Here is a 21,578-nt window from a genome sequence, read left to right as displayed (position 1 = left end):
TGCTGCTACAGGCCACTGTTTATCTATGCACTCATTTTTTTAATGAAGTTTTGTAAACATTGTCATCAAATCAATGACACTTAATATGAATACGCTCTAGTAACAGTAGCGTTGCATCAGTGCACAAGGTGTACTAGTTCCGTAACAAAAGAGAGCAGAAATGATGTAATCAAGTGCAGACTCACTGTCACAAAGATAGAAAAGTAGGAAGGCAAACTAGGGGTGGGCTACTAAAATGCACATAGCCAGCTCCATCTATACACTCATTTCATCCCCACAACACATTGATTACACGCCTCTTTCAATAATGGGCTACCATTATCACCACAATTCAAGCTGTTAAAGCCCAGCTTTTCCCAGGCCATGTTTCTTAGGTACATTCTTCACTAACTTAACTAACAGTCTGGTCCTGGATAAGACTGATGCTCTACATCTCGTTACACCAAAGCACAACTGACCCAATATTTAACTTATAAATGTGTCTGGGCTAGAGTACCAAAAGCATATCACAGTGTTCAGCATCTTATATAATAATAGTTTAGATTATTTATTTGCTTACTGTTGCCTAGGAAGGGGTCACAGGTCGGTCTTCTTCTCTTAGTATGCAGTCAAAGGACTCAAGCTTATTATTCAGCACTTGGCTCTAATGACCTGAAAAAGGTTCTTAAGACAAGCTCCAGTCTCCTGATTTCCTATGCTCTCATGAATACAAAAGGAAATCAAACTATACTAAAATTAGTTGACAACTACTGCTCTCTACCATTTTCTCACAATATGCAACATAAAATATTACATTTTTCAGAAAGAACGAACCTTGTGCCAGTAGAAATTCAACTGTGCCGAGATGTCCTTCTGAGGCTGCCATCATTAGTGGAGTTCGACCCTGCTTGTCGGCCATGTTCACATCTGCACCATGTGTAAGTAATAGGTCTACAATCTGCAAAGGTACAAAATTGAGAGAATACACACAACTTACAACTTAGTTATCATGAAGGAAGTGTTATTTTAAAAAGTTTGAAAAACAAAGGCAGAGAAGAGGCCAGTGTGAATCCTCACCTGCCAATGACCCTGACGAACAGCGCTGAACAGAGGAACTACACCACGACGGTTTGGCTGGGCCACAGCAGCCCCTTGCTCCAAAAGTAGTCGACAAACCTCCAGCTTCCCCCGCCCAGCAGCAGCTGTTAAAGCTGAGTAAAAAAGAGATACAAGGATTAAGAACATGAGTAAAACAATGAAGTAAAAATATAACAAAGGAAGAAAAAAGTAGGATGGCAATAAAAGAACAGTGCTTGACTAACTTGATGCCCTTTGTCACAGGGAAACTTGTTATGTATGTTACGTCTGACCTTAACCTAAGGACTACAATGATATGCATTCAAGTGTTACAAATCTATAAAACCACATACCAGCCACATGCTTGCTGGAGCAAGTTTATCAGTCTGCATAACTCTCAGAAGGTAAACTTGGGGAGTAGAGAGGTACCCGTCTTCAGTAAGGGCAAGTCATTCACAGAATTATCTTCCCATTTCCTATCTTGTGTTCCCATCCCATGAGTGGTGAGGCACCAACATAATGCCAGTATATATCACTCAATGAAGAGTTACTAACTCTTGTCACTCCTGCATTGATGACAATTTTTCCATGTATCAGATAAGAATGTGGCAAATAAAGCTAACTGCTGTTTAAACCAGACAATGTTCAACTCTGGTCAATTCTGACAAGATGAACATTTTTTAGGTTTAAATATACTGGAGCAGATTCGCAATAGCATGTCTAAGTACAGTAAGCAGTAATCCTGTAGTACATTTTTATGTATTCATCCATGCCTTTCTGAATCCACAGTGAAATGTCCAAGTCCCTATTCACAGAAGGGGAAAGAGCATTGTTGTTTTTATTTGTATTTATTATAGATAATACGGTGAGTCTGGCTTCGAGAAACCAACTACAATGGTTATTCTTTTATTTCTTATTGCAAGCCTCTGACTTTGTAAAATATATACATATATATATATATTGCACCACCTACTTGTGTTCACCATATACTCGTAATAAACATTTTAAATTTAAAACAATCCCTGATGTTGCTTTTTTACTACTTATGTTTTTAAATAAAAGCCTGCAGTTGTGGCTTGCATTTTGTTATTATTATGGTTAGCTAAAGAGATAAGAATAAATATCCAAGCACTCACGTTTCAGGAAGTTACACTGTCTCTTAAACACTTTATAATAGCAACTATAAATAGGAATTGGGCAGTAAAACCGCCATACCCTTTGTCCTAAAGTGCAGGCAAAATAAATAATCAGTATTTAAAGTTATTATAAAAATAAATAAGACGCACTGCCCTATGATGTATGCTGGGATGGATGGAAAAATGTGAGTGGCAATTCAGCAGACCAGTGGTTGAGATCTGTTGATGAAAGCCTTTATTTATATGTGTGCTATGAATCAATGTGTCTAGAAAAACAATAGTCAAGAAAAACAACAAAAGCTGCCTCGAAGGCCAGACCTACAAAAAAAGGGGGTTTAAAGGTTGAGCTGAAATTAATGAATGGAAAAGGGATTACATTTACCATTTTAGGATGCACTGCACAATAATGAAGCAATGATTTGGTCAGTATAGGATACTTCCTAAATTAGCAATGTTGATTAAGAATAGTTTGCTATGTAATGTTTTCACATTGCCGCCTCATAGGATAGTTGTGGGGTCCTCGTTAGCTTGTGAAAGAGACATACAATTACCAAAGAGCCCTTTCCTGTTTGGCTATCTTTGCAACTCTTCTTTCTGCCCTGAACTCTTCCACCAGACTTCTGCGATCTACACATAAATTTGAACTTGATTAAATAAATCACTTTTACACCTTTTTATCCTGTGCCTAACCTTGTATGAGAGCCACTTTAGTTATTGGTACTTATATAAAATCAGGCTCTAACTAACTAAAGACAGCACATTTCAGATTGGTTGCTTGTAAAATGAGTGCCCTCGGCCTCACCCCTACCAGAGTCCAACTCACCTCATATGTCTAGCACAAGAGGAGAAAGTATTGCAGCATTAATAGGGTATTTCTGAGTGAGCCTCTATTCAGGAAGGGGGGAGGGTGTGTATGTGAATGTATGAATGAGCAGGAGCAATGATAGACCTATTGCTGACATCCTCCATGAAAGCACTGCTTTCATTCTGGAAGTGACATCATACCCTGGTCGAAAGAGGCTGGTGTCTGAGCCCACTATTTGTAAAATTGTTATGGAATCAGGCACATTAATAATTAACAGAATGAGATTAGGCGCATACAGTAAGGCAGCCTACAGAAAGGATATTTCAGCAAGCTTACTTTTACTTGTGTTTGCTTTTGTAGTTGTTCTGCTAATGTGCTGAGAGCAACTTGTTTGTCTTACGAAGGACATACTTTGGCATTGCTTGCCTCCATTTGAGCACTTAGAAACTGAATTTTTCATGTTGGTTGCTTGGGTGACTTGTTCTTTTTCAGAGTGAGTCCTGCCTTGTTGAAGAGCTTGGTACAGGGTCTGAGTTTCATGTGGAATGGACAGACGGATCTCTGTCCAACCAGTGATCTATGTACAAATACACTTGGTGATATAAACACCAAGATGAGCCCTAACTGATGAAGTTGTAGATAAGTAACTTTTCGTTCAAAAATCTAGGAGCTGATCTGAGGCCATGTGGGAACTCACAGAATTGAAAAGTGTGACTGCCACTTTGATCATGAAGAATTATTTATGTTTGCGGGTTATTGGTGCAAGAAAGTGAATTATTAGTAACGTAGGAAGCAAGTCCTTCCCAAGTAATAAGTCTGCAACCTTCCATCTACTGGGAACCCAGTACCTCGTTGGAGGACTTGACTACCTCAGGGTAGTAACGCTGAGCAGTCCAAGGCCTTGTGAGGGATAGTATCCTAACCAGCAGGCATACAACATATACCACCTGATAAATCAGTGTCTAGTCTGTGCTGTTACTTATTAAAAAAGGAAAGGTACTTTTCCTGATTAAGTCTTTTAGCTGCAGATTACCTGCCTTTGAATATTCTCCAAGAGTCAGACTGAATCCAGACACATTTAAGCAGTAACTCTGCGCACTAGCAGGTGGTGCAGTGCAGCTCCGCAATGATGCTGTTCCACTCTGGAAATGGCTTGTGGTGCTTTCTAGGCAGCACCTTATGTGCTGACATTGGTTCTGTTCATTATGCGCCAACAGTCACGGATTCAGGGGTACCTTGCGTTTCTTTGAGACCCTCATCTCAATTTAGAATTTAATTTCAGTGTGCAAAGGAAATGTCACCTCCCAAAATGACAGATTTGAAGCTCTGGAAGGACTGCCTCAACCAAATGTGTGTGACAGATCCTCATCGGATTCGCTTGTGGTGTCTAGGCTTGAGTCATGACTCTAAGGTCTGCAGTGGCTGTGTCTCAATGAACTCAAAGACCATATAAGACTGCAAGGTGAAACTACATTTTCAAGCACCTGAAGACTCTACAATGAGACTGGTCAAAATCGGCAGTTCAGTCCTATTCAAGATGCAGAAGTTACAAGAGTTGTTCAACACATTTAGAAAAATGTAGAATTCTGAAACATCTTGTTTTTAAATGTGGATATGCTAAAAATCTAGCATGGACCCGGCTCCTCAGGACTGATTTTGCACAACCCTGCTGTAGAGGAACCCGTCCCTCCACTGGATCTGCTGCCTCCATAAAGACAAATGCACACCCTGCATTCCATGTTCCACACGAATTAGGACAATGACTATGATGCAAGTGATGAGTCTGGACAGCCATATCACAAGGAGAATTGGCCTGGTGACCTGTAGGAGGGTAGCAGCCATGATTCCTCCTCTGAGTCAGGGTTCATCTCACCTCCTGCCCCTGCCAATGGTAAGAGTGTTTCTTACGCTATGGTAATAAGCAGGACAGCAGAAGGCTTTGACCTCCAACTCCCCACCTTGAAGGTCAAGACCAATGTTCTGACAGAAGTCATTCAGCCAAAGCAAGCATTCACTTAATGGGATCATGGGGCAAACCTTGCTCTGGCTCACCAGTCAACCGCAAAAGTGTGCAATACCACCATCTTGCCCAGGTTGACCCTGTATATTTATCTTAGTACCCCTTCCTTGAGAGCTTGATGGTGCAAGCCTCTACCAGTAGGACTACCCTGATAAACATTCCCAACTATTTCTCAACAGCAAGTCAAAACAAGTGGAGATGTGGGGTAAGAGAGCCTTCTCATCCACCAGCTTGGCCTCGATCTGTAAATGCCAGCTGTCTCCTGGGGCGCTATTCCCACACCCTTTGGAAATTGGTGGGCCTGAGCTAAGGACCTGAAAGTGGGAATCCCTGTCCCTAGAAATCAGTTTGCAAGCGGGAAGGATGGGTGGGCGGTAAGGAATCTGCAACCGGAATATGTCTCTACCAGCTATTTTGTTACCGAAGGTAAGTAACTTGTACATCTGATAGAGACTTCTAGTTGCAGATTCCTTACCTTAGAATAGATACCCAAGCAATGCCATCCTCGGTGGTGGGCTGTGAACCAAGATCATAATAGAAAGTCCTGCAGAACCGAACGACCAAAGTAGCCGTCTCGACGGACCTGACTATCCAGGCAGTAATGCTTAGCAAACGTGTGCAGGGATGCCCACATAGCTGCCTGGCAGATATCCAGGAGAGGAACTCCGCGTGCTAACGCAGTGGAAGCAGCAGCTGCTCTGGTACAATGAGCACCCAAGCCTTCAGGAGGTTGCTTTTTAGCCAAAGCGTAGCACAGTTTGATGCAAAGAAGCACCCATCAAGAGATGGTACGCTTTTGCACCGCCTTCCCTTTCTTCGCACCCACATAGCCAACAAAGAGTTGATCGTCCACCCAGAAATCTTTAGTACGATTGAGGTAGAACTCCAACGCTCTTTTTGGGTCCAGAGGGTGGAGTCTCTCCTCCTCATGGGAAGGATGCGGGGTGAGTAGAAGATAGGCAAAGTGATGGACTGGCCTACATGAAACGTGCAACAACCTTAGGAAGGAAGGAAGCTCTAGTGCGTAACACCACTTTGTCAGGGTGTACAGACAAGTATGGAGGCTTTGAAGAAAGGGCCTGAAGCTCACTCACCCTGCGAGCAGAGGTGATAGCGACCAGAAAGACAGTTTTGAATGTGAGGAGCCACAAGGGACAATTATGCATTGGCTCAAAGGGGGTAAACATCAAGTAAGTAAATACAAGATTAAGATTCCACTGAGGCATGATGAACGGAGTGGGAAGAAATAAGTGGGTGAGCCCTTTTAAGAACCTACTCACAATAGGAGATTTAAAGAGTGAAGGCTGATCAGGAAGCCTAAGAAAGGCGGAAATGGCAGTCAAATACCCTTTAAGGGTGCCCAAAGCAGAGCCCTGCTGGGCTAAACAAAAGAAGGAACAGAAGAACCTCTGACAGAGGGGCAGAAAGGGGGGTCAACAGATTTGCTGGTACACCATGCCACAAATTTATTCCAACGACAGGCAGTTTTAGTCGATGGACGCCTGGCTGCCAAGGTAACATTATAGACTTCGGATAGAAGGGCGTATGCCGTCAACTGTTGCCGCTCAATCTCGACGCATGAAGGCAGAGGTTGGACAGGTTCGGGTGGAGAACCGTCCCCTGTTGCTGCGACAGAAGATCCGCCTGAAGAAGCAGTCTGAGTGGAGGATCGATGGACATGCTCAATAGCTCTGGATACCACACTCTTCGAGCCCAGTCCGGAGCCAACAAGATGACTTGGGCCCGGTCGTTCTTGATTTTCTTAAGAACTCTGGGCAGAAGAGGGATAGGCGGGAAGGCATTAAGGAGGCCAGAGCTCCACTCGAGACGAAAAGCGTTTCCGAGGGAGTGCCGCCTTGGAAACTCCAACACGTAAAAGAGCTGACATTGCGCGTTCTCTGCGGAGGCGAACAGATCTAACCAAGCTCTCCCCACTTGAGAAAGAGACCTTGCGCCACCTCTGGATGGAGACGCCATTCATGATTGACTGTGCGTCGGCGTCTGACTTTGTCTGCTCTGGCGTTGAGAGAGCCCGCCAGATGTTGAACGATCAGGGTAATGCCCTGATGTTCCAGCCATGTCCAGAGGCGCAGTGCCTCCTGACAAAGGGTCCAGGACCCTACCCGGCCTTGTTTGTTGGAGTACCACATAGCGGTAGTGTTGTCCGTGAACACTTGCACCACTTTCCCCTTTGAGAGAGGGAAGGAATGCTTTTAACGCAAGCCTAATCGCCCAGAGCTCCAGCATATTTATGTGGAGTCCCGACTCCGCCGGAGACCAAAGGGCTCTGATCTCCGCCTCCCCCATGTGGCCTCCCCAACCTAGAAGTGACGCATCTGTCACCATAGAGAGATCTGCCGTTGACCCAATTTAGATTCGAAAGCCACCACTGCAGGTCTTTCGTAGTCCCCTCCGAGATCTGGACCACGTCGGAGAGATTTCCCTGATGCTGCACCCACTGGAACTTCAGGTCCCACTGCAGAGCCCACATATACCATCTGGCATGTGTTACTAGCAGGATGCAGGAGTCCATGAGGCCCTGCAGCCTCAGAGTCAGTCTCACTGAAACCCAAGACCGAGGCTGAAAGATCGCAATCATAGCCTGAATGTCTTGAACTCGCTTGTCGGGAGGATAAGCCCGAAATTGCACTGTGTCCAGAACAGCTCCAATGAAAGGCAGCTTCTGAGAGGGAGTCAGGTGTGACTTCGGCACGTTTATAGAAAACCCCAGCTGGTGCAGGAGGTTCACCGTAGTCTGAAAGTGGGAGACAACTGTCTGGGGCAAAGGTGCCTTCAACAGCCAGCCGTCAAGGTAGGAGAAGACTGAGACCCCTAACTAGAACAGTTGAGCTGCAACCACCGCCATCACTTTCGTGAACCCCCGAGGGGAGCTGGTAAGGCCGAAAGGGAGCACGGTAAACTGATAGTGCTCGTGACCTACCACGAATCGTAGGTAATGCCTGTGAGCAGGCAGGATGGGTATGTGGAAATAGGCATCCTGTAAGTCCAACGCTACCATCCAGTCTCCTGGGTCCAAGGCAGAAAGTACCTGTGCCAGGGTGAGCATTTTGGATTTCTTGTTCTTGAGGAAGTAGTTCAGGTCCCGAAGGTCTAGGATAGGACGTAAGCCCTTGTCCTTCTTTGGAATCAGAAAGTGGCGAGCATAACAACCACGACCTACTTCTGGCACAGGGACCCTTTTATAGCTTCCTTGGCCAAGAGAGCCGTGACTTCCTGGTGGAGAAGCACCAAATGATCCTCCGTAAGATGATGGAAGGTGGCACGTCTGGTGGTGCAGATTCGAAAGGGAGGGAGTAGCCCTTCTGAATGATCTGCAAAACCCACCCGTCTGTGGTGATATGTTCCCAGTGGGGCAGGTGATGGCTGATCCTGCCACCAATTGGGTGGTAGTGAGGGGACAGACTAGGAGGCTATGGAGGCTGCAGTGTGGGCAGAGGTGGACTGGGCAGACCTCTGATTCCTTGGCCCACGGCCACGTGGGATTCCGCATCCTCAGCCAAGCATAGGCTGTCCAGCGTGTGTGGCACGGTGGCTGGGCAGATGACACGACAGGGCGCCCCTTCCGTGTCCACAAAAGGGACGAAAAGCGGACTGTGGTGGGCGTGTGGCGGAGGAAAGACCAAGGGACAGAGCCGTAGCCCAGGAATCCTTGAATCTCTCCAAGGCCGAGTCCGCTTTGTCTCCGAAGAGACAGGTGCCATCAAAGGGCATGTCCATGAGTGACTGTTGGACATTCCCAGAGAAGCCAGAAGTGCGTAACCAGGCGTGGCACCGTAAGGCCACTGTCGTCGCAACCGATCTGCCCAGAGAGTCGGTTGTATCCAGCCCACAACGGACAGTGAACTTTGTTGCGTCTCTTCCATCTTTCACTGCTTGGGAAACGATAGCACGGGCCTCCTCCGGTATCTGCGGCAGGACTTGCGGAACCGTATCCCACAGGGAGTGGATATAACGGCCCAAAAGACATGCGGTGTTCACAGACCGCACTGCGAGGCTGGAGGAACAAAACAATTTTTTGTCAAATTGTCCCAGCCTTTTGGATTCCCTATCCAGGGGTGCAGAAGGGAATGCTCCAGAACAAGAGGAAGCCTGGATTACAAGACTCTCAGGTGTAGGGTGTTGGGACAGGAATTTTGGGTTGTGCGGCGCGGGCCGATGGCGGCGAGCGATAGTCCTGTTCACAGGAGCCCCTGTGTTGGGTTTGGACCATGTACCCAAAAGGACATCAGTGAGGGCCTCATTGAATGGGAGAAGGGGTTCTGAAGGAGAAGCCCAAGGCTGAAGCACCTCTGTCAGGAGATTAGACCTGTCTTCCACAGTAGGTAGCTCAAGGACCTCAGCTGCCCTACTGACCACCATACTGTAAGTAGCTCCCTCCGCCATAGCCACGGTAGGAGGAGACAGCATGTCAGCCTCAGGAGAAGTATCCCGACCACTGGCTTCGGCCAAATCCTGTGCCCAGTCCATTGTAGGGACCCGTCCAATTCTTCCCCGTATTTGTACCCATAGGAAAAAGAGTCCGAATCTGACCTCTGGTGAATAGGGCCCACCGAAGCCGATGGTGTCAGCCGACGCCACTCCGACTCCCAGTCGGCAGGGATAAGAATTGGGTCGACGTCGATAGTGGGCACTACCGACATCAGGAGCGTCGTCAATCGACCCGGCGCCGGGAAAGGTCTTGAAGGTGCGACCAGCGTCAGTGCGGATCCGCACGCGGATCCATAGGCGACCACGGTGGCTGGGGCCAAAGCCGCCGGTGCGGAACCCGAACGCTTCTCAGCCGAACCCCTTGGGCCCGAAGGCGCTGTATCGGGGTCGGCCGGCCCAAAGATGAGGCGCATGGCCTCATACAACTCCTTCAGTTGGGCAGGGGTCGCTCCGGGAAACTCAGGGAAGCACGGAGTCAACCCAGATGCAGGCTCCAAGGACGGAGGCCTAGTGCGTGGAAGTGGGAGAGCGATGGGACTTCTTTTTCTTCTTAACTTGACCCGAGGACTTCAAAGAAGACGGGTTGTGATGACTCCGTGACCCATCTCGAGACCTTCCTCTTGAGCGACACCGGGACCTACGCGGAGTCGATTGCCCGGCCGCCATTAACTTTAGGGACCGCTCCCTCAAAGCTTTCAGGTGCATGGCCTGACACTTGGAGCACGACTTCGGGTTGTGGTCGCGCTTGAGGCACCACAGACAAATGCGATGAGGATCCGTCACTTACAACGTCCAATGGCAGTCCTCACAAGGCTTGAACCTGGTCTTCGGGGACATCTCGACGCACCAAAGTTGTACACAAAAAACTATGACAAAACGGTTGAATTCGGGCAAAAAATAGCCAGATTAGCTCTCGCCGGATCATGGTTGGTAGTGGCAAAATTAGATAATACTAATGCTTTATTTGGTGGTAGTGTGGTTAAGCAGTAGGCTTTTCAGAGGGTAGTGTTAAGCATTTGTTATACAAACACAGGCAATAAAGGAGGAACACACACTCAAAGACCTAACTCCAGGCCAATAGGTTTTATATAGAAACATATATTTTCTTAATTTAATTTAGAACCACAAGATTCAAGATTTGAAAATGCAAGATACTTCACACAGGCAAGTATAGAACTTTGATTTAAAACAGCAGTAGAGACAGTTTTGGTTAAAATGGCAATAAGCTATTTTAAAAGTGGACACAGTGCAAAAAATCAACAGTTCCTGGGGGAGGTAAGTTTGGTTAGGTTTCTCAGGTAAGTAAAGCACTTACACAGTCAGTCTCCTGGCCATAGGCAGCACACCGTTGGGGGTTCAAGGCAACCCCAAGGCCACAGCACCAGCAACACAGGGCCGGTCAGGTGCAGAACAGGGGTGCTCTGGTCCTAGTCTGCTTACAGTAAAGTACCGCGTCCTCGGGGAGCAGACCAGGGGGGGGTTTTGTAAAGCACGGGGGGGATACACACAAACCCACAAAACACACCCTCAGTGGCCACAGGGGTGGCCGGGCGCAGTAGGCAAAGCAGGCGTCTGGTTTGCTATAGAAAGCAATGGAGGGATCCGGGGGTCACTTAGGCGATGCAGGCAGGGCACAGGGGGGCATCTCAGGCCAGCCACCGACTGGGCAGGGATGAGGGCCACCTGCTGGTCACTCCTGCACTGGTAGGTGGTTCATCTCGGTCCTGGGAGCTGCGGGTGCAGTGCTTGGTCCAGGCGTCAGGTTCCTTTGATACCAGGCAGTCGCGGTCAGGGGGAGCCTTTGGATCCTCTCTGCAGGCGTCGCTGTAGGGCTGCAGGGGGGTCGACTCAGGGTGTCCACGTCGGTGGAGTCGGCTGGGAGTCCTCTCTGTGGTGTTTGTTGTCCTGGACTCGAGCCAGGGGTGTTGGTGCAGAGTGTGAAGACGCACGCTTCTGGCGGGAACTGAGAGCCTCTTTAAAGTTGTTTCAAAGTTGCAAAGTTGTTGCAGTTTCTGAACAGTGCCGCTGTTCTCAGGAGTTTCTTGGTCCTTTAGGTGCAGGACAGTCCTCAGAGGTCGATGGTCCAGTTGGATGCGTTGCTGTGCAGGTTCTTTGAGCCTGGAGACAGGCCGGTAGGGCTGGGGCCAAGTCAATTGGTGTCTCTGTCTTCTTTGCGGGGCTTTCAGATCAGCAGTCCTTCTTCTTTCTTCAGATTTCAGGAATCTCATTTCCTGGGTTCAGGGTCATCCCTAAACACTAAATTTAGGGATGTGTTTAGGTCAGGGGGGCACCAGCCAATGGCTACTGTCCTTAAGGGTGGCTACACCCTCTTTGTGCGTCCTCCCTGAGGGGAGGGGGGCACAACCCTATTCCTATTTGGGGAATCCTCCAAACTCAAGATGAGGATTTCTGAAGGCAGGGGTCACCTCAGCTCAGGGAACATTAGGGGCTGTCCTGACTGGTGGGTGACGCCTCCTTGTTTTTCTCATCTCCTCTGGACTTGCCGCCAAAAGGGGGGCTGTGTCTGGAGGGGCAGGCATCTCCACTAGCTGGGATGTCCTGGGGTGCTGAAATAAAAGAAGAAGCCTTTGACACTCACCGCCAGGTATCACAGTTCCTGCAGGGGGAGGTGAGAAGTACTTCCGCCCAGTGCAGGCTTTGTTCCTGGCCACAGACTGACAAAGGCACTTACCCCATGTGGCCAGAAACGCATCTGGTTGTGGCAGGCTGGCAGAAACTGGTCAGCCTAGCACTAGGAGTCGGACTGGTATTCAGGGGGTATCTCTAAGATGCCCTCTGGGTGTATTTTGCAATAAAAATCCCCACTGGCATCAATGTGCATTTATTGAGCTGCGAAGTTTGATACCAAACTTCCCAGATTTCAGTGTAGCCATTATGGAACTGTGGAGTTTGTAACTGACAAGACTCCCAGACCATATACTCTGTATGGCTACCCTGCACTTACAATGTCTAAGGTTTGGCTTAGACACTGTAGGGGAATAGTGCTCATGCAACTATGCCCTCACCTGTGGTATAGTGCACCCTGCCTTTGGGCTGTAAGGCCTGCTACAGCAGTGTCTTACCTATGCCACAGGCAGTGGGATGTGCGCATGGCACCCTGAGGGGAGTGCCATGTCGACTTAGTCATGTTCTCCCCACCAGCACACACAAGCTGTGAGGCAGTGTGCATGTGCTGAGTGAGGGGTCCCCAGGGTTGCATAATACATGCTGCAGCCCTTAGAGACCGTCCTTGGCCACAGGGCCCTTGGTACCAGGGGTACCATTTACAAGGACTTATCTGTGTGCCAGGGCTGTGCCAATTGTGGGAACAAAGGTACAGTTTAGGGAAAGAACACTGGTGCTGGGGGATGGTGTCCCAGCACACTTTCAAACACAACTGGCATCAACAAAAGGCAAACAGTTAGGGGGTAACCATGCTAAGGAAGGCATTTCCTTACAACTACTGTCTGAACATTCAGCTTTGCTGAGAGGGGCATTTTGCCTGCTTGGTCTGCCAGGACTTTCTGGTTTGAGCCCATTCACATACCCATCTCCAAGTAGCTACAGCTTTGGAATCTATTCATAAGGTGAAGAATCTGCAGTTAGATGTCTCTATCAGAAGAACAAGTTACTTAACCTCAGGAACACTCTTTCTAGTAGAGACTAGCTGCAGATTCATCACAGACTCTCCTATCCTCCCTGTTCTGTGATTAGACTATCCGGTAATAAGATCTCAAATCTAGGAATCTGCGCACTGGTCAAAGCCAGTTTGTTGTTGGGGCTCTGCATCTGGGTGCACAGACAGCTTCAAAAGCAACTGACGTCAGCGTGTGGGAGTGGTGCCTATACAGTACCTGCACATTATTTCCAGAGCAGAACACTATCAGTGCAAAGCCTCATGGTGCTACAAACCTGCGCAGAGGTACTGCTCAAACGTTTTCAGATCCAGTCTGACAACTCGGGAAAATTCAAAAGGAATCAGAGGCTATATCAGAAAGAGCATGACCGAAGAGAAGTACTTCTTCATTACACACACACACACACACACACACTACTCAATACTATGCATTTACAATTATATACACCAGAGCATGTGCAAATACATATAGTAAGACTCTTTGAACAGTTCCACCCCTAGCGAGCCCTGAACACTATAAACATAATTCCCCTACATACATTAGACACAGTACAATGGGGTGTATTTGTCAAAAGGCAGACCTACTGGGTTTGTCAGGGTGTCACCACATTACTAAAAGCAAAAATATGTTATAATAAACCAATAGAATACCATTAAAATCACTACAGATGGTACCATCTTACACTGATCTTCATTTCATAACTGTCAATGCTCATTAAGCATATTCATACTCTTCGATAAGACAGATAAAGATTTCTTTGATTACGGTGTCATTATCAATCAAGAATTTTAAATTGAAATAAATAGAATGCATTATTTTTTTTCCAATTGCACTTCTGACAGCTCCTCAAACGTGTTGGTACTCTGTTGGTGGTGCCCCTGCCTTGTCTAGGGAATCAATGAGATATAAATCTGTGAACCTTGGAGTTCTCCCAAGGGTGTATGGGGAACATAACTCAGCTGTTCGGCCTAAACGGCTCGCTGTCTGGAGGCCATGTTTTCAACATTCATTTCTTTTTTTTCATTGTAGCCTGACACTGCATCATCCTTTTCTTTTTTTAAGACCGGGTGCTCCTGCAACTCCTATGTATCTGGCACGTGGCTTGGAGCTGTGCAGGGAACCCATTTCTGCTCACCCAGCTTCCAGCCCAAAATTTTGGGAAGCCAGGACAGCAGCAGGCTTTTATACTTCTCAACTGCCTCTATTCCTGCACATGTGGGACAAGGCTGGCAGAGCTGGCTATGTTGGCTGCCGCCACCCCCCCCCCCCCTGCCCCCCCCCCCACACACACACAGGAAGCAGGGGAGGGAACCCAATAATACCTTGAACATGGTCAGTAGAGTCCTTTGTGTTCTTCAGTACTCAGAGAGGTTCCACCAACCAGAGAAGAGGATTAATGAGTGCAGCAGCACTTTTTGCATTGGTACCTGAAAACAAGGCCTCCTGGGGACGAAAGCACTTGTGGGAAGGGAATCCATGCATGCCCCCATCCTGACACCATCCCCAGCAGACACATGGGGCCGTGGGCATTGCTGGGTGTTTTACAAAATCTTCAAAGAGATGATACTTGAGGTTTGGCCAGACTCGGTCCCGGGAGATGGGGGTGGTTGGTGAAGGGCACACTTCTATCCAAGTATCCTCAGGCCCTGTTGGGCTGTTGTGGATGATCTTGTGGGTGATCTTGGTGTCATTTTACTCCTGGTGGTCGTCCCTATCCACCTGAACTAGTGTCTTCCAGACTCCTGGTCTTTAAAATGTTATATTTCTGTTGGAGCTCGCCCTTTGTGTGCTCCCTCCTTACACAGGACCTGCCTCTTGGCTCCTTTCTTGGCCTGGGGTCTTCCTTGGCAGTACTCCTGCACGTCCAGGCACAATGCCGTTCCTGCCTGCACTCCCCAAATCCTAAGGCATCCCAACAGATTGCAAGGCACCTGTGTGACTGCATGAGTCAGTGGCCTCCTCCTTTTAGAGGTCACACACAAACAGGTACAGTCCACAGAAGATCAGGGGAAACCTCCAAAGTCCTCCTCAGCAGGTCTATCCCTTTTCTGTCCCCCAGAGGGTAAGGTGTGTGTGTGTTTGTGGGAGGCCAGCAACACAGGCCCCGGAGAAACACATCCTAATCACTAGGTGTCAACTGAAGTCAGTAGTAATTGTATCCATATTTGCAGTAGGGGTTAGGTGTCTCCTCCCTTCCACCTGGTTATTCCTCTGGCATTGCTGCAGCCACGTCCAGACTGTTTTCTCTCTTGTCAGAGGTTTTCAAGTGGGAGTAGAAAGTTCCATAAGCTAGGCACCTCTTCCCCAACCCTCCTGCACAGCATTTTGGATACTTCCAAGACAGCGCTGTTGAACAAGGTAATGCCTTATAAGGTAGAAACTCTATCCAGCCACAGATTCCTTACCTTACAATATTTCCCAGGAGTCAGACTGGACCCGGAAAATCTTGAACAGTGTCCATGCACACCAGTAGGTGACACTGAACATCTGTATTTGTGTCATAGGTCTCCTCTGTGCCAGAAAAGACCTGCATGGTGCCTACATAGGCGCCACCCAAGAATGCTATAACTTCAGTCCATGACTGTTTCTGTGCCAGAGGTAGAGCCATGCAGATTCTGAGGACCTTTTTTTAGGTGAAGCAAGCCAGGTCAGAGAACAGGAAGGATAGGGTGGTTGGTGAGGAATCTGTGGCTAGATGGAGCCTCCACAAGATAAGGTGTTATCAAAGTTAGTTACTTGTTCATCTAATACAGCCTTCTAGATAAAGATTACTTGCCTTACAATAGCTTCCAAAGCAATGCCTTCCCGGGTGAAGATCTGCAATTGGCTCAGACCAAAAGTCCTTTAGGACCAAACCTGACCGTCAAGGCAATATTGTTTTCTAAACAAGGACAAAGATGCCCATGTAGCAGCCTGCAGCCCGTTTCTGCACTGCTGTTCCCTTTTTTGATCCAGTGAACCATACAAAGAATCCACCCAATGTTCCTTTGTATAGTCTATATAGAAGGACATTGCCCTCTTATGGTGCAGGAGGTGGAGGCATTCCTCTTTCTTGGAGAAATGAAGTGGAGCAAATAAAGTCGGCAGAACGTTTGCCTAACTTTAAAGGATGTCACAACCTTCTGCAAAAAGGAGGCACGGGTTCAGAGAACCGGTTTGTCTGGGAAGAAGCTGGTATATGGAGGTTGGACAGAAAGAGTCTAAGATCACTGACTCTCCTGGCTGATGTGATCGTATCAGGAAGATGTTTTTATTGCCAAAAGACTGAAAGGAGAGATATGCATGGATTCAAATGGAGAGCACATCAGATATGTTAGAACCAAATTAAGGTACCAGTGGAGCATAATGAAAGGTGTAGGAGGAAACATGCGGACGGCCTTTCAGGAAAAGTGTCACCACCCATGACTTAATCAGGGAAGGTTGATCCAGCAACCACAAAAAGTCAAGATGGCACACTGATACCCATTAACTGTGCCCAGAGCAAGGCGTGCAGGACTAAGGGCAAAATAAACAACAACACTTCGGACAGTGGTGCAGAAAGTGAATTTAATGAGTTTCTCAGTGCACCAAGTTACAACGTGTCCCAAAGGCAGGCATATTTGTTGATGGATGCCAGGCTGCCAGATGACGTCACAGACCTCAGGAGGAAGGTCGAAGACCCAACTGCATCCGTTTAGTCTCCATGCATTATGGTGGGGTGTGCGCAGGTTCAGGTGCAGGACCCTGCCTTGTTGCTGTGACAGGAGATCCTCCTGAAAGTACAGCCTGACTGGAAGATAAGTGCACATGCTCAGGAGTTCTGGATACCATACTCTTCTTGCCCAATCCGGAGCCACCAGGATAATCTGCTCCCAGTCGGTTCTAATCTTCTTGAGGAAATCTGGGGAGGAGAGGTATTGGCACAAAGTCTAACCAAAAAGTATCTCTGAGCGAAAGTTAATTTGGAAACTCCGGTGAACAGAAATGCTGACATTTGCAAATTATCTGTGGTGGCAAATGTCTCTACCCAAGGATCATCACTATCCTGAAAGAGACCTTGAGCTATTTCTGGATGCAGAGGCCATTTGTGGTCTGTGAGGCATCAACAGCTTAGTTTGTCTGCCCCTGAGTTTTAGAGATCGCACTGGGTGTTTTTACGACCAGAAAAATGCCCTAAAGTGCCAGCCATGTCCAGAGGTGAAGAGCCTCCTGGCACAGGGACCACGGCCCCACTCCACCCTGCTTGCTGTAGTACATGGCAGTAGTGTTGTCCATGAACACCTGGACCAGCTTTCCTTTGATGAAGGCAGGAAAGCTTTCAATGCCAAGTGAATCACCCTCAACTTCAAAAAATTGCCGTGGAACAGTCTCCTCCGGAGGAAAGAAGCCTTTGATCTCCACCTCTCCCAGATGGTCACCACTGTCACATCTGGGTGGGGAAGGGAGAAAGGACTGCCACTGACCCAATTGTGGTCCTGTAACTACTACTGCAAATCTCTTGCAGTCTCTCTCAAAATCTGGACCAGGTCAGAGAGATTCCTCTGCAGTGGAACTTCAGAGGTCACTGCAGAATTCCCATATGCTATCGAGAGTCCTTCACCAGTAGAATGCAGCAGGCCGCCAGGCCCGGCAGTCTCAGTCAGTCTCACTGAAATCCAGGACTGAGGTTGAATCATTGGGATCCTAGACATTCTGCTCCAGAGGGTAGGTGCGGAATTGCATTGTGTCCAGAATGACTCCAATGAAAAGGAGCATCAGAGAAGGAGTCAGGTGTGAGTTAGGCAAGTTGATAGTGATAGTAACAGTTGATAGTGAGTGGAGGAGGTCTGCCATAGTCTGAAGGTGGATGACAACTGCCGGGGTGAGCCTGCCTTGAGCAGGTAATTGTTGAGGAAGGGCAAGACTGAGACCCCTGACCCCCACAGGTGAGCTGCAACCATGACAATCACCTGTGCGAACAACCGATGGGCACTGATGAGATCAAAGGAGAGCAGTGAACTGGGAATGCTCCTGGCCCATTATGAACTGCAGGTAACACCAATAAACCTGCAGGACAGGGATGTGAAAATAGGCGTCCTGCAGATCCAATGTCACCAGTCAGTCTCCAAGGTCCAAACCAGACAGGGCCTGAACAAATGTTAACATCTTGAATTTCTCTTTCCTCAGGAAGGCCTCTGTCCTTCTTGGGCACCGGAAAAAGCAACCATGACTGACTTCTGATGTCAGCAGCCTCTCAATGGCTCCTTTGGTCAGAACAGCCTGCACGTTGTGGCTTAACAAGGCAAGGTGGTCCACCGTTAGCCAATATGAGGACTTTGGAAGCAGGGTCTCTAGGAGTGGAAGGATGTAACACCGCTGGACAATCTGGAGTACCCACTTGTCCAAAGTAATGGCTTGCCTTTAGTCCAGGTAGTGACTGATACTACCTGTTATTATGAAGACATACTAAAGGGGATTTGAGGATACCGCTCATGTGCGGGGATGGGGAGTTTCAAGCGGACTGGGCAGATCTCTGGTCTTGGTTACCAAGGGACTTGTGGGAGCGATGGGCACGGAAAGACTACGAAACCTGTTGTCTGTGGTGGCTCTGTTGCTATGGAAGGAGAGAAAGAAAGAGCCCGGCTGGCGTGGGGTGAGGAGTCCCAGCGCCTAGTCAGCCTTGTTGCCAAACAGGTGAGTACCATTGAAGGGAATGTCCATAAGGGATTCATGGACGTCCCCCTAGAAGCCAGTCAATCTCAGGCAGGCATGGCGACAGAGTACCACCAATGAAGCAACGGCCCTGCCCAGCGAGCCTTTCGTGTCCAGACCAAATCGTATTGTGAACTCTGCTTCATCCCTGCCACTGGCCAGGGATGGCTCAGGCCTCCTCGGAGACCATGGGCAGCACTTGCGCAACCGAATCCCACACACTGTGGCAGAATCAGCCTGAGTGGCAAGTGGTGTTCACCAACCACAGTGAAAGGCTTGTGGAAAAGAAAATACTCTTCATGAAGGTATTCAACCTCTTGGATTCCCTTGGAGCACCAGGCTCTCAGGAGTGAGATGCTGGGAAAGGAAAGCTGGGGCCCAGGGAGCGGGATGTGGCAGCATGCAATCATCCTGTGCACAGGAGTGCCCATGAAGGGCTTGGCTCCGGCTTGAGCAGGACATCAGAGGGGGGGGGCAGGACGAGTTCTGCATGGGACACCCGTTTAAAGCACCTTCATCAAGACTTGTTCTCGACTTCTACTGAGGGTAGCATGAGGTCAAGGACCTCAGCTGCTATCCGTACCACCACCATAGAAAGGCCATACTAGGAGAAGGGACCAGTTCAGTGTCTGGTGAGGTATACAGACCAATGGCATCAGTCAGGACCTCACACCAATTATCTTCGGCCAAAGGTTCTTCAAGGGGATCAGGGTAACCATATGGATCCTCAGATCCACCTCAGTCATACTCTCCACATGGCCTATCAAAGAAAAGATACATTGTCTCCGATGGTCTGGTTCCAGCTGGTGGTTCCAGTTGGTGTTGGTGTTGAGTGACGTCAATCCGGCTCCATATCAGAGTTAGGAATGACTATGGGGTCAGTGGTGCCAAAGGGTGGCAGTGGCACCAGGAACAGAGCCACAAGACCAAACCCCAGTAAAGGTTGTAGATTCACAACAGTGGCCAGTCTGTAACCAAGGATGGATCCAGAGAGCCTGGATAGTGCCAAGGTTGAACCCGCTCAAGGAAAATGCAGTCAGGGCACCTCTCAAACCTGTGGGGCTCAAAGGTGCTACAGAGGGGTCCTGTCACCCAAATATGGGGTGCATGGTCTCATACAACCTCGAGTTAGGTGGGGAACACACCAGGTTAGGGAAATTCAAGGAGGTTCTAAGTAGACTCAGCATTCACAGGTGGAGTGCAGGAGCAAGGCCTAGACTTGTGGAGTCATTCCTTCACCTAATCTGTTGACTTGGACTGGGAAGTAGAAGAGCACTTCGATTTCCAGGTCTTCTTGTGTTTGTGGGACTACTCCGACAACAACTTCGACCGAAATGGTGACCAAAATGGAACAAATCCAAGAGTGGGCCCAGGACCTTCCACATGACAGAGACCTGGAGCAATGCTGAGTCACCAGATGTTGAGCTGCCAGAAGCTTCACTGCCCTCTCCGGAATTGCCTTCTGATTCGCAGTGCAGCAGTCAGGACAGGCTCTGGAGTCAAGGTCTGGCTCCAGACACCACAAGCAAACCAGATTGGTGGGGGTAGGGATTGGTTCGAGAAATTTGTCACCACAGGTTTTAAAACCGACAGGATTTTTTAGGGTAGATCCCTAGGCACACTGGGAGCAGAACGCTAAAATAGAAAAAAAAAAAAAGTTCACAAAACATTAAGAAAAGCAGTCAAAAAATGACGAGGTCAGCTCTTCCAGATCTGTGCTGCTGGCGCAGAAAGAAATGAACACAAACTGAAGTCAGCACACTGGGGTGACAACGATATTGGCATTGAGCACGTCACTTTAGACACCTATGATTCTAATGCAAAGTTGTTTGACGCTACCTATTAGGGTGGAGGGGTACTGCTCAAGATTTGCAAATCTAATATGATGCCTGGGAAATATTCTGAGGTAAGGAATCTGTGGCTAGTAGTCTGTGTCAGATACGTGATCTGTTTGAAGACCTTCTCAGGCAGCCTAAGTCCTGCCCTTAACTGGCACAGCTGTCTTACCACCAAAACGTCAAACAGAAGCCCCTCCATTGACGGGCTCCAGAGGTCTGGCTACCATCCTTTGTGTCAGTGGAGTTGAGCCTTCACAGTTCAGGTGCAGTTTGAAAAGTAATTAGCACATGCAGGTTCTTTCCTCTCCTCTCCTGTCCAGGAGTAGGCCTATTTACTGGCTAATGGCCCTATTTCATGGTGAGGCATGTGATCCTCCAGCAGGGAAATTAATGTGGACCTGTAGGCTGATTCATAGGCTGAATCTAATTAGGAGCAGAGTCAAAGAAAAATTCATAGCCACAGGGAGTGGAGATTTATTGAAATTGTCAGAGCTGCATTTGGCATCACACTTTACCATATAATTTTGCCCATAGTGTACAGGGAGTGCAGAATTATTAGGCAAGTTGTATTTTTGAGGATTAATTTTATTATTGAACAACAATCATGTTCTCAATGAACCCAAAAAACTCATTAATATCAAAGCTGAATATTTTTGGAAGTAGTTTTTAGTTTGTTTTTAGTTTTAGCTATGTTAGGGGGATATCTGTGTGTGCAGGTGACTATTACTGTGCATAATTATTAGGCAACTTAACAAAAAAAAATATATACCCATTTCAATTACTTATTATTACCATTGAAACCAATATAACATCTCAACATTCACAAATATACATTTCTGACATTCAAAAACAAAACAAAAACAAATCAGTGACCAATATAGCCACCTTTCTTTGCAAGGACACTCAAAAGCCTGCCATCCATGGATTCTGTCAGTGTTTTGATCTGTTCACCATCAACATTGTGTG

The 21,578-nt window shown here is 47.8% G+C and overlaps 1 protein-coding gene across 9 annotated transcripts in view; it reads right to left on the bottom strand.

The window, feature by feature from the left end:
- The window catches only part of TANC2 (tetratricopeptide repeat, ankyrin repeat and coiled-coil containing 2), a 1,999,198-nt gene that overhangs the window by 215,075 nt on the left and 1,762,545 nt on the right, over positions 1-21,578 (bottom strand). For all 9 annotated transcript variants that reach the window (XM_069238000.1, XM_069237998.1, XM_069238005.1 and 6 more), the window contains 2 exons: positions 1,057-1,190; positions 814-937 (listed from right to left, as the gene is read on the bottom strand). In XM_069238000.1, coding sequence (XP_069094101.1) covers positions 814-937; positions 1,057-1,190 — 258 coding nt within the window. The remainder of the gene's footprint in view (positions 1-813; positions 938-1,056; positions 1,191-21,578) is intronic.

This window comes from Pleurodeles waltl, chromosome 6 (genome assembly GCF_031143425.1).
Source record: "Pleurodeles waltl isolate 20211129_DDA chromosome 6, aPleWal1.hap1.20221129, whole genome shotgun sequence".
NCBI lineage: Eukaryota > Metazoa > Chordata > Amphibia > Caudata > Salamandridae > Pleurodeles > Pleurodeles waltl.
This window is presented reverse-complemented; position numbering and strand designations above follow the sequence as displayed.